The sequence below is a fragment of the Pleurodeles waltl genome, chromosome 9 (assembly GCF_031143425.1).
Source record: "Pleurodeles waltl isolate 20211129_DDA chromosome 9, aPleWal1.hap1.20221129, whole genome shotgun sequence".
Lineage (NCBI taxonomy): Eukaryota > Metazoa > Chordata > Amphibia > Caudata > Salamandridae > Pleurodeles > Pleurodeles waltl.
The window spans coordinates 1,160,564,596-1,160,578,857 of NC_090448.1; the positions used below are offsets into that span (position 1 = coordinate 1,160,564,596).

Below are 14,262 nucleotides of genomic sequence, written 5' to 3' on the forward strand. Positions count from 1 at the left end.
TTTCAAGATCACCTCCTAAGTTTGCTGCTGGTCCATCTGCACTTCCTAAGCACAGTGAGTACCTGAAGGCCTTCCACTTCCCCTCCATTTCTTTACCAGTGTGTTGCACACTTACTCGCAGCTCATTAGTTGAGTGTTCCACACAAGCTTGCTGCTCAATGTTTGAGTGTGATGCACATTTACTTGCTCTCTTTACTGGAGTGTGTTGCACACTCATCTGTTCCTTCTTACCTGAGCATGTTGCACACTCACCTGCTACTCACTACCTTGGTATGTTGCACACTCGCCTGCTGCTCATTTTCTGTGGGTTTCACTCTTGTGTGCAGTTCATTACCTGAGCGAATTGCACACTCACCTGCAGTGAATAACTTGGGTGCATTACTCACTTACTCGAGCTCTCACCTGCTGCTCGTTAAGTGGGTGTGTGCACACTCGTCTGCTTCTCATCAGCTGGGTGCGGTGCACACTCAGCTGCTGCTTATTATCTGCGTGTGTCGCACACTCACCTCTGCTCATTACCTGGATGTGTTGCACCCTCGCATGCAGCTTATTACCGGAGCGTCTTGCACATTCAACTACATCGCATTACTTGGGTGCATTATTCACTTACCTACATCTTACTACCCGAACACTCACCTGCTGTTCATTATCTGGGTGTGTTGCACACTCACCTGTGCTCAGTATCTGGGTGTGTTGCAGACTCCCCTTTGCACATTATCTGGGTGTGTTGCACACTCCCCTCTGCTCACTACCTGGGTGTGTTGCACACTCACCTATCCTCACTATCTGGGTGTGTTGCACACTCACCTGTCACTCATTTTCTGGATGTGTTGCAGACTCCCCTTTGCACGTTATCTGGATGTGTTGCACACTCCTTCCTGCTCATTATCTGGGTGCATTGCACACTCCCCTCTGCTCATAAATGTAGATGTTTGCACACTCACCTGTGCTCATTATCTGGATGGATGTGCTGCACACTCACTTGTGCTCAATATCTGGGTGTGTTGCAGACTCCCCTTTGCACATTATCTGGTTGTGTTGCACACTCACCTGCTGCTCATTATCTAGGTGTATTGCACACTCACCTGCTGCTCATTGTCTGGGTGTGTAGTACAGGGAACAGGGGTCCCTTACCCTTTCAATATAAATGATAATTTACACATAGAAATACAATGAAGTCTATGTACAGTCTCAATATAAAAGATATTTAATAATAGGAGATCTTCCAAAGGGATTTAGGACACAGAGCCCTAAAATAAGGAAATTAAATTAAATTGCATGACTTTCAGCACATCCAATGAACTGAAAGGCAGAAAATACAAAAACTTTAGTTGCTCATTGTTCATGTACACAATCACACATGTACACAATCACACATGTGAAGAATGAATGTTGATCACGATATTATAGAGATATCCAGTAGCCAATCTCAGGCATGAGAAACTGCAGTTAGGTGTTTCTCATTATCTGGGTGTGTTGCACACTCCCCGCTTCTCATTATCTGGGTCTGTTGCACACTCACCTGCAGCTCATTATCTAAGTGTTTTGCACACTCACCTGCTGCTCATTCTCTGGGTGTGTTGCACACTCACCTGCTGCTTATTATCTGGGTGAGCAGCAAACTTCCCTCTGTTCATTATCTGGGTGTGTTGCACACTCACCTGCTGCTCATTATCTGGGTGTGATGCATGGTCCCTGCTGCTTATTATCGGGGTGTGTTGAACACTCACCTGCTGCTTATTATTTGGGTGCTTTGCACACTCCCCTCTGCTCATTATCTGTGTGTGTTATACTCTCCCTTCTTCTCAGTACCTGGGTGTGTTGTAGACTCCCTTTTGCATATTATCTGGGTGTGTTGTACACTCCCCTCTGCTCATTATGTTGGTGTGTTGCACACCCACCTGCTGCTCATTATCTGGGTGTGCAGCAAACTTCCCTCTGTTCATTATCAGGGTGTGTTGCACACTCACCTGCTGCTCATTATCTGGGTGTGTTGCATGGTCCCTGCTGCTCATTATCGGGGTGTGTTGAGCAATCACCTGCTGCTTGTTATTTGGGTGCGTTGCACACTCCCCTTTGCACATTATCTAGGTGTATTGCACACTCGCCTCTGCTCACTGTCTAGGTGTGTTGCACACTCCTCTCTGCTCACTATCTGTGTGTGTTGCACACTCCCTTTTGCACATTATCTGTTTGTGTTGCACACTCCCTTTTGCACATTATCTGAGTGTGTTGCACACTGCTCTGCTCACTATTTAGGTGTGTTGCACTCTCCTCTCTGCTCACTATCTGGGTGTGTTGCACACTCCCCTCTGCTCACTATTTGGGTGTGTTACACTCTCGCCTGAAGCGCATCACTCGAGCAGCCCCACACTACACCCTTCGCTCAGACACACCTCGCTGCCTGAATAATGACCCCGTTTGCAGCTGGAAGGAAGACGTGGGGCAGACAGAGTCCCGGTAACCCCGGATTAAACCCAATCACTCTATTACCCTGTAATCCTGTGTCTGCGCCTTCCCTTTTCTTCACTGCCCAGGAATATGATGAAAAGTAAAAGCCGGGGCTGGGCTGGCTTCCAGGCGGCGGCACGTGACGCAGGCAGCAGCACGAGCACTTAAAGGCAGCTTACAGCCAGCGAGGTCTAAATCCACGCCTGTCCGCCGAGACGGAGCACCCACCCCCGGCTCAGCCTGCCCGAAATAGGAGGCTTTACGGCGATCACACCGAGGTGAGGCTGGTGTCCTCAGCAAGTCACCCTGGGCGAAGGCAGGTCTGCTGGGGTCAGGCAAGGAACCGGACCATCTGCCCCTGAGAGAGGCTGATGGGGCCAGACAGGGATCCTTGTCCCTGAGAGGAGCTGCTCGTGTCTGGCAAGGAATCCTGACACTTGAGAGAGGCTGCTGGGGTCAGACAAGGAACCCTGCCCCTGAGACAGGCTGCTAGGGTAAGGCAAGGAACCGGACCACCTGGCCCTAAGGGAGATTGCTGGGACCAGGCAACATACCTTGTCCCTGAGGGAGGCTGCTCGGTTCTGGCAAGGAACCTCGACCCCTGAGAGAGGCTACTGGGGTCAGACAAGGAACCCTGACCCCCGAGAGAGGCTGCTGGGCTAAGACAAGGAGCTGGGCATCTGCTACTGAGAGAGGCTGCTGGTGTCAGACAAGGAATCCTGCCACTGAGGGTGGCTGCGGGGATAGGCGAGGAACCAGACCACCTGCCCCTGAGAGAGACTTGTGGGGCCAAGCAAGGAACCTTATCTCAGAGAGACTCTCGGGTGAGCCAAGGAGCCCTTACCTGAGAGGCTGCTGGGGTCAGCCAAGGAAACGGACCACCTTCCTCCTCAGAGAGGCTGCTGGGGTCAGCCTCGGGTCACTCTGCTATCTGTCCCTGAGAAGGTCTACTGGGGACGGAAAAGAAGCCAGGTCGTCTGGAGAGGAGATTACTTGACCCCTGAGAGGACCAACCTGGGACCCAGCTCATCTTGTGCTGCTGACAGCTCCTTCTGGGGATATTCCGGATTTAGGAGCTACTGAGACTAGGAGACCAGAACACCTGCCCCAGAGAGGGATTGCCTAGGGTTAACCCTGGACTTAAATCTGCTATCTGACCCGGAAATGGGTGCCTGAGGGGGCCAAGGAAAAAAACCCTGCCCTGCAGAGGGGGTGAAGGAGTCAGCGTAGGCCAAAGACCACATGCTCTTCTGGGGGCTCCCGTGGACCCCCGTCATACAGAGCACATACTCTCGACCTCCAGAAGTCACTGGTAAAGTCAGCTTTGGGTAAAGCACTGTTGTCAGTTCAGACAGTAACTGCTGATATCACCCAGGATATTTATTTGCCCCAGAGAGGGGCAGATACGTTAACCCACAATTACTGCATGTCCCAGAGAGGGGCAACTGATGCCACCTAAGGAAAAGGACTGCTTGCTATCTGCAACCAAGAGGAACAGCTGAGGTTAGCAAAGATCTCCACCCGTCCCGCAAGTAGAGTTCAGGACTCTGGACCATCAACAGCTTCTGGCTTCAGTGTGCCCAGGAGAAGCCAGGACGGCATCACCAACACGGGCAGGTCTCCGGATGAACCACGATGGGAGAATGGACCATCCTAGAGCGACTGCTGGAGGCTGCGGTCCAACAGCACTCGACGATGATCGGGAGGTAAGAGGGTGCAGGGTGGGGCAGACAAGCATTACAAGGGGGGCTGTGAAGTCTAACAGCACTCAATGATGGTCAAAAGGTAGGGAGGTGGCAAGTGCCAAGGGGGCCAAGGGGAGTCTAAAGAGATGGGCAACGAAATCCACCAGCACTCAATGATGATCAAGAGGTAGGGGGGTGACTGGTGCCAAGGGGGCTAAGTGGAGCCTAAAGAGATGGACAACAAAGTCCACCAGCACTCAATGATGATCAAGAGGTTGGGAGGTGACCAGTGCCAAGGGAGCTAAGTGGAGCCTAAAGAGATAGGCAACAAAATCAACCAGAACTCGATAATCAAGAGATTGGGATGTGACTGGTGCTAAGGGGGATAAGATGGGTTCACTGAAATCCAATAGCACCCAACAATGATAGGGAGGTCATAGGGTAAGCAGCTAAGAGGGACAAAATAGTGCAAGGGTGGCACTGGACTCCAACAAGACAAAAGAATTATTGAAAGTTGAGAACAGCCATGGAGGTCCAGGGAGTACAAGCGGGGCAATGCAGCGGCACTCAGTGGTCATCAGAGAGTAAAGGAATGGATGGCAGTGAGTGGCAAAGGAGACCAAAGGGGTTGTAGAGAACCACAGTATAAAACAATGATTGAGCAATGAGAAGCTGACTAGCCAGGGGTACCTAAAAGTGCAACTAGGGACAATGAAGCCCAAGAGCTCCCAACAGTATTTGATAGCTAAGGAGGTAACTGAGCCAAGGCGGTTAAGCAGATGGTGGAGAGGGACTGGGGCAGCTGCAATTCAAACATACTCATGAAGATTGCGGGGAGTCAGAGCAACGTGACCGACCTTGGGGACAAACTGGGCACCAGGGTGGAGGACACCACAGTTAAAATGCACTCAGTGATTCCTTGGATGTAAGGAGGTGGCCGTCCGGGGTAAGTCTTACAGACTGCAAGCACTTAATGCTGGCTACAAAATAATGGATGTCCAGCGGGGGAACCAGGTAGAGCAGAGTGATTCAAAGCGAGTGAGCAGTGATCAGGCGTTAACAGAGTGAATAGCCTGTGGAAGGGGGGACAGCAGCTCTATACTTACCAGTGACCATGTGTTAAAGGGTGCCCTTCCCAAGCAAAAGGGGGGCAAGTGAGCTGCACAGTCCAACAACATTCAACGAGGAACAGTAGTCAGAAGGGTGATGAGGCGAGAGTAGAAGCCGCTGCAGTCCAACCATAGTCAGTAATAGTCATAGTGCAAGAAGGAAAGAAAATAGATGAATTGAAGCTAAATCACTGTTACCGATGATTGGTGGTCAGAGGGTGAACAGGTGAAGCACCAGTGGACACACTGTATTCGGACTGTAGTAATCCACTGTCTGAAAGTAAGAAGATAACTGGGTGTTGCGTGGTCATTGCAGTCTAAACACATAAAAATTGGGGATTAGCTTGTAAGGGCGTGACTGTCCCCAAACGACTTGGGGCTCTAAAGTCCAAAAGTATTCAACAGTGATCAGCAAGTAAGGATTGACCCCTCTTTTGAGGGCTTGGGGGTCTTCAGTAGCACTCAGTGGTAATCAAGAAGAAAGGGGAACTGCAGTCTAATAGTAGTCAATAGTGTTCCGAATGTAAGAGGGTGACTGGGGGAACTCAAGTTCACCCGCACTCAACTGTGATCAGGAAGTAGTTGGGTGGCCTGCTCGGTAGGACTTGGGGGAACTAAGGTTCACCTGCACTCAACTGATCAGAAAGTAGTTGGGTGATCTGCCCGGTAGGACTTGGGTAACTAAGGTTCCCACCACTCAACTGTGATCAGGAAGTAGCTGGGTGACCTACCAGGTAGGACTTGGGTAGCTAAATTTCACCACCACTCAACTGTGATCAGAAAGTAGTTGGATGACCTGCCCGGTAGAACTTCAGGGAACAAAGGTTCACCACCACTCAACTGCAATCTGGAAGTAGGTGGCCGACTGGTCCTGGAGGACTTGATGAAATGTATTCTAAGAGCACTCAGTAATGATTAGAAGTTAAGCAGTAATCTGCCTGGGGACATAAGGGGACTGTTGTGTCATTTAGCACGCGACAGTGATTTGCAGTTTAGGGGCACTGGTTTGGAGGTAGGACACCATAATCAAACAGCAGTCAATTATGAGCACATAGTTGTTATTAACCTGGGGCCCAAGGGAACCTTACCCCAGCAGTTACCAATCTTTAGCCTAATTTTAGGGGGTTCATTGCAGCTGCCTGTGTTTACTTCTTTCAACATAATTTGCTTATATGTAGTGTGTGAGTTAGAAACGCTTGCTATATGTGTTCTCCTACTGTTTGTACGTGTGCTAATGTGTCTGTGTGTCAGTACTGTGGGCATGTACTGGAAAATATTTTATGTATTCCACCCGAATGAATACTGTGTGTCTACCTGGTCCATATTTATAGAGATATCAAATCTTGGGACTGTAGCAAGCTTATATACAGTATGCACGTGTGAGCTTACATATTGCATGTGTGTAGATATATTTGCTCAAACGTAAGTATATACATGTATGTGTACACAGAGCTATGCAAACATACACCCATATGCTTGCATGTATAGATAATTGTATGTGCATGTGTACATAAAAGTCTATCTATCTATCTATCTATCTATCTATCTATCTATCTATCTATCTATCTATCTATCTATCTATCTATCTATCCCCTTATCTATCTACACTAATATATATATATATATTCATATATCTGTATATATATATATATATATACATATACATATATATTTTCAACCTCAACGCAGTCTTCTTGGAAGCAAAGCACTCTGGCTGCTGGTGCTGGTGTAAGGGTCAAGACCACGATCCTTAATATAGAATCACACAAGAGAAAAACACCGCACTCCCGGGGAATTCTTTAGCAAGTTAATTTAATAACAGGCAGAATTTCTTAAGCAGCATAAATCAAGCTCCATGACGCGTTTCGACATCTCGTCTTTATCAAATGGTTTAAAGTCTTTTTCAATGCTGGTTTAAAACGTCTGTCTTTAGTGCGCAGAGGCATTGTGGGATTTATACCTTCCTATCCCACACCTGTGAACTTCATTATTCTGTGAGCAGTTGAAAAGACAAGGCAGGTGGCACGAATAATGTTGGTGCAGTGACAAGTAAGTAGTTTGTACCATTAATCTTCCCAATATCTGTTCATATTTTCATTATTTCAATAATTCAACTCTCCGCACTTCAACATTCGTGCATATGCTCCAATACCTGCACTGTTATTTCACAGAAATCCATTTCGTGTCTTATTTAACCACTGTGCACAATAACTGTTGGTGTTCAAATGCTTTATCCCCGGACCCTCTATGTAATTAAAAGGGTCGCATTGGTGCTGTGAATCATGAAATGAAGAGACATATGCTCACCATAATTTAGATAAGTCCATCTCTTCCACAAACAAGTTGGTGCAAAGGCGCTTTGGAAGTTATTGACTTCACAGTCTGTTCCAATCTTCCAAGTACAGTACACTACTTACTTGTCACTGCACCAACATTATTCGTGCCACCTGCCTTGTCTTTTCAAGTGCTCACAGAATAATGAAGTTCACAGGTGTGGGATATGAAGGTATAAATCCCACAATGCCTCTGCGCACTAAAGACAGACGTTTTAAACCAGCATTGAAAAAGACTTTAAACCATTTGATAAAGACGAGATGTCGAAACGCGTCATGGAGCTTGATTTATGCTGCTTAAGAAATTCTGCCTGTTATTAAATTAACTTGCTAAAGAATTCCCCGGGAGTGCATGTTTTTCTCTTGTGTGATTATATATATATATATATATATATATATATATGCATAATTATACACCTAGAACATATTGAGTATATATTCACGTGTGTCTGTATACAACAAAAAAAACATACGTTATCACATTAGTACCCACTAGAGTACCTATTGTCATGCTTCATCAATGAGTTCTCACCCAGGTACCTGCTACTCTACCTGGGAGGACTTTACCTTGAATCTCAAGGGAGCTCCTTGATTATAGAGTCAGTGGACCAAAGATGAAAATTGTCTATTGGTAGCTTCACGAATCTTAGTTTTATTCCTGGGTCCTTTGGCAATCTTAAAAACAAGAAGGTAATGCCACTGGAGTTTTTAATTGTGCTCTAACATCTATAGTTTTACACATTTCAACTAATGTGCCATAATGGTCTATTGGATTTTGTGAGGAACCCTCTGCACATAGTATCTGGTTGATGGTGCACTCCTTTATGCAATTACGAGGTTTATTTATTGCCCCATAGTGGGTTAGAGGTCGAGGGACCCTCTCGTCACACCTTCTTCAAGGATCAACACCAGTCTGTAGCCTATTCGATACCTTCAGATCTATACCAGAGGATGGAGTGTGACAACATGGTCTGCCCACCTCTGACCCTCTGTGGGACAACATATCAACCCCCTAAGAATGCAACAAAGTGAGGGAATTTCCCAATGGGTTTGGTATGAATGATCCTATAAGAAAAAATCATGATCACATAACTGCAAAAAATGACTGAGCCATTAACTGAGATTTGTGCGGAAACCTGCGGGCAATTTTAATCATAGGTCCCCTGACTCAGAGCGCTCCCTTGAGGTGCAAGGTAGAGTCTGCCCAGATCTCAATGATGAAGCATGCTACTAGGTGCTCTAGTGGGTGAGAGTTCCTATAAAGCACATAGGAATATCCCTCCCTGCGTCACACACTGAGAGGAAACAAGGCGGACAGAAGAGTCTGTTCTGTCTTTGCAAGTCTTTTTGAATAAAACATTGGAAGTGGAGATAATCCCCTTTAAAACAAACTTCAAACTCCCCCCCTTTTTCAACATGATTGTATGAATACTTCATATTTTAATTTGTTTATTTAGAGAGCGGCATCATGTTGACCGCAAAGTGCAGTGCATGCAGAGATTTTAGCCGGACGCGTTTACTGGCACGCCTGTATGTCAGCGTCAGCCTCCTGGACGCGCCTGACACGTAGCATTAGTCGAGTCTAATTAATCAGCTGAAGTGCTATTGATTTTCACCACCGCAGGAGTAGTGGGATAGACCTATTGATGCATCTAATTTGCCCTAGCTCAGTAGTTTCTGGGGAGGGGAAGGGCCCCTCTGCTACTAATAAGCTCCAGTGATAGACATAGGTTTACAGGTCATGCGCCAACGGTGTGTTCTGTGTCCAAGAAGGATGGAAACACAACCGAGATGAGGTTGGGGGTACATGAGTTGCATGTGTTCTTACGCAGCTTCTGTTTCTCTAGTTTCTTTTGAAGCTGGCTGTGTGATGGGGCGGTGGGACACGCCGGTCTGTAGTCTTTGGTTCTGATGAGGATTATGAATAAATAATATGTGTGCTAACCTCAAGGCAGGTCCGCGTCTTTTTTGTTCTAATATCATGGGCCAGCCAATCCTCCCCTCACCCACCACGACCATGCACACGCGCTTCTTTTCTCGGCATGCACTTCCTTTCTCTGCGGCTTTTGATATTAATTCATCCCGACAACCTGTCGGTAAGGAATCATCTCTCTTTACCACTGGACATCTCTCAATGACTTGCGTGCAATAAACATTCAGCTTCAGAACTGGAATGCTGCCGCTGACTTGTATACAGTAAACATACATCTTCAGCACTGGATAGCTCCCAGTTACTTGTACACAGTAAACATTCATCTTCAGCACTGGATAGCTCCCAGTTACTTGTGCACAGTAAACATTCATCTTCAGCACTGGATAGCTCCCAGTTACTTGTATACAGTAAACATTCATCTTCAGCACTGGATAGCTCCCAGTTACTTGTGTACGGTGAACAATCACCTTCAGCACTGAATAGCTCTCAGTTACTTGTATACAGTAAACATTCACCTTCAGCACTGGATAGCTCCCAGTTACTTGTATACAGTAAACATTCATCTTCAGCACTGGATAGCTCTCAGTTACTTGTGTACAGTAAACATTCACCTTCAGAACCGGATAGCTCCCAGTTACTTGTATACAGTAAACATTCATCTTCAGCACTGGATAGCTCCCAGCTACTTGTATACAGTGAACATTCACCCTCAGCACTGAATAGCTCTCAGTTACTTGTATACAGTAACCATTCATCTTCAGCACTGAATAGCTCTCAGTTACTTGTATACAGTAAACATTCATCTTCAGCACTGGATAGCTCCCAGTTACTTGTATACAGTAAACATTCGCCTTCAGCGCTGGATAGCTCCTAGTTACTTGTGCACAGTAAACATTCGCCTTTAGCGCTGGATAGCTCCCAGTTACTTGTGCACAGTAAACATTCATCTTCAGCACTGGATAGCTCCCAGTTACTTGTACACAGTAAACATTCATCTTCAGCACTGGATAGCTCCCAGTTACTTGTACACAGTAAACATTCATCTTCAGCACTGGATAGCTCCCAGTTACTTGTGCACAGTAAACATTAATCTTCAGCACTGGATAGCTCCCAGTTACTTGTATACAGTAAACATTCATCTTCAGCACTGGATAGCTCCCAGTTACTTGTGTACAGTGAACAACCACCTTCAGTACTGAATAGCTCTCAGTTATTTGTATACAGTAAACATTCACCTTCAGCACTGGATAGCTCCCAGTTACTTGTATACAGTAAACATTCATCTTCAGCACTGGATAGCTCCCAGTTACTTGTATACAGTGAACATTCACCCTCAGCACTGAATAGCTCTCAGTTACTTGTATACAGTAACCATTCATCTTCAGCACTGAATAGCTCTCGGTTACTTGTATACAGTAAACATTCATCTTTAGCACTGGATAGCTCCCAGTTACTTGTATACAGTAAACATTCGCCTTCAGCGCTGGATAGCTCCCAGTTACTTGTATACAGCAAACCTTCTTCAGCACTGGATATGCCACAGTTACTTATATACAGTAAGTATTCATCTATAGTGCCTGGTAGCTCCCAGTGATGTGTATACAGTAAATATTCACCTTCAGCACTGGATAGCTCCTGCTGACCTGTACACAGTACATATTTTTCCTCAAAATTGGATAGTTCCCAGTGGCTTATCTATAGTTAACATTCTTCTAAAGCCCTGGATCGCTCCCAGTTACTTGTACAGAGTAAACATTAATCTTTAGCGCCTGATAGCGCCCACTGACTTGTATGCAGTAAACAATAATCTTTAGCACCGGATAGCTCCCTGTTACTGGTATACAGTAAACATTCATCTTCAGCACTGGATAGCTCCCAGTTACTTGTATACAGCAAACATTCTTCTTCAGCACTGGATATGCCACAGTTACTTATAGACAGTAAGTATTCATCTTTAGTGCCTGGTAGCTCCCAGTGATGTGTATACAGTAAGTATTCACCTTCAGCACTGGATAGCTCCTGCTGACCTATAAACAGTACATCTTTTTCCTCAAAGTTGGTTAGCTCCCAGTGACTTATCTATAGTAAGTATTCATCTTCAAGACTGGATAGCTGCTAGTGACTTGTCTACAGTAAACATTCATCTTCAGCCCTGGATAGCTCCCAGTTACTTGTACAGAGTAAATATTAATCTTCAGCGCCTGATAGCGCTCACTGACTTGTATACAGTAAACATTCATCTTCAGCACCGGATAGCTCCTAGTGACTAGTACACAGTAAAAACTCCTCTTCAAGGACTGATAGCTCCCACTGACTTGTTTACAGTATGCATCTTCAGCATCAGATAGCTCCCAGTGACTTGTTCACAGGTAATATTGATCTTCAGCACTGGATAGCTCCCACAGGCATATATTCACTGAACATTCATCTTCAACAGCGTATAGCTCCCACTGACTTGTATATGATAAAGTACACAAAAAGTGATGGATTGAATGCTTGAATTAATCTCAGCCACTGGTAATTACTAGGGGGCGCATCCTAATCAATTGTTATTTTGCACACCATAACACGTCAGTTTGGATCCAGCCATATGCAAATCAGTCTTGATCCTGCTCCAGTAGGAACAGTCTAGCCCAAACTGCCAAGCCAGTGTTCCTTGAACCAGAAAATAAGCAACCTTGAACCAGTTTCATCCTAGTTATGGACCCATCATCCAGTTATAGCTTGCTTCCAATGACACAGTGTGCACAGGACCCCCATCTGGGCATTCCTGTCCCACTTAGGGTAACATAGTGAAGTATACAAAAAGTGATAAATGTAATGCTTAAATTAATTTCAGCCACTGGTAATTTGTTTACTTGTATGCAGTAAACATTCCTCTTCAGCACTGGATAGCTTCTTAATGACTGGTATTCAGTAAGCATTCATCTTCAGTATTAGATAGTTCTCAGTGAATTGTATGTAGTAAACATACATCTTCACCATTGGACGGCTCCCACTTACGCGTATACAGTAAAAAGTCATGTTCAGCACCCAGCAGGTGCCACTGATGTGTAAATAATACACATTTATCTTCATCACCCACTAGCTCCCACTGATGTGTGTACAGTAAACATCCCCTTTCAACACTGGATAGTTTCCACTGATGTGTATAACGTAAATATCCATCTTCAGCACCAGATAGCCCTCAATGATGTGCAAACAGTTAACATCTCATTTCAGCACCCAATAGTTCTCAGTGATTCATATACAGCAAGCATCCATCTTCATCACTGGATGGCTCCCACTGATGGGTATAAAGTAGACATGCTTCGTCAGTAGCGGAGAGCTCCCAGTGACGTGTATACATTGAACATTCATCTTCAGCATCGGATGGCTCCCACTGATGGGTATAAAGTAAACATGCTTCTTCAGTGGCGGATAGCTCCCAGTGACGGTAATATACAACAAGCATTCATCTTCAACATCGGATAGCTCCTAGTGATGTGTAGACAGTGAATATTCATCTTCAGCATTTCATACCTCTTACCGAGTTGCATATAGTAAACATACATCTTCAGCACTGTATAGCTCCCACTGACATGTATAGAGTAAACATCAATTTTCAGTATGGGATACGCAGAAACATTCATCTTCAGCACTGTATAGCACCCACTAGTGGATGTAAAGTAAACATTTGTCTTCATCAACGGATAGCTCTCAGTGATGTGTATACAATAAACATTCATCTTCAGCATTGGACAGGTCTACTTACTTCTATATGGTAAACATTCATCTTCAGCATTAGATAGGTCCACTTACGTCCATATAGTTAACATTAATCTTCAGCATTAGATAGGTCAACTTACTTTCATATAGTAAACATCGCTCGTCAGCATCAGATAGGTCCACTTACGCCCATATAGTAAACATTAATCTTCAGCATTAGATAGGTCCACTTAATTCCATACAGTGAGCATTGCTCTTTAACATCAGATAGGTCCACTTACTTCCATGCAGAAACATTCATCGTCAGCATTGGGACAGGTCTACTTACTTTTATACGGTAAACATCCATCTTCAGCATCGAATAAGTCCACTTACTTCCATAGGTAAACATTTCTCTTCAGCATCAGATATGTCAACTTACTTTCCTTACAGTGGACATTCATCTTCTGCATCAAATAAGTCCACTTACTTTCATACGGAAAACATTCACCTTCAGCATCAGATAGGTGAATTTACTTCCTTACTGTAAACATTTCTCTTCAGCATCGGATAGGTCAACTTACTTTCCTTACAGTAAACATTAATCTTCAGCATCAGATAGGTCAACTTACTTCCATATGATAAACATTCATCTCCAACACCGGATAGGTCAACTTACTTCCATATGGTAAACATTCATCTTCAGCATTTTATTGCTGCCAAGGACTTGTTGTCAGTAATCCTGTTCAGCAGCACCAGACATATTCCAATGCCTTGTGGATAGAAAATATTAATCTTGCATCCTTCAATGATTTGCACACAAAAAACATTCCTCGTCAGTGCTGGACAGAAATATTGACTTGTATACAGTGAACATTTATCATCAGATGTGTGTACCTACCAATGATTTCCAAGTAGTAAAATACTCATTTTGAGAACTGGGCAGATCCCAAGGACTTTTATACAGTAAACAAGAACCTTCCAACCAAGAACCTCCCAATCCTTTGGATGCAGTAAATGAGTGGCCTTCAGAGCTGGACAACTCCCAATCACTTGCATACATT

General features: G+C 45.0%; 1 protein-coding gene across 1 annotated transcript in view; it reads left to right on the forward strand.

Moving 5' to 3' along the window:
- The first annotated feature begins 2,613 nt into the window (after positions 1–2,613).
- The window catches only part of GJD2 (gap junction protein delta 2), a 36,789-nt gene continuing 25,140 nt past the window's right edge, over positions 2,614–14,262 (forward strand). The window contains exon 1 of the mRNA XM_069209040.1: positions 2,614–4,157. Coding sequence (XP_069065141.1) covers positions 4,087–4,157 — 71 coding nt within the window. The 5' untranslated portion in view covers positions 2,614–4,086. The remainder of the gene's footprint in view (positions 4,158–14,262) is intronic.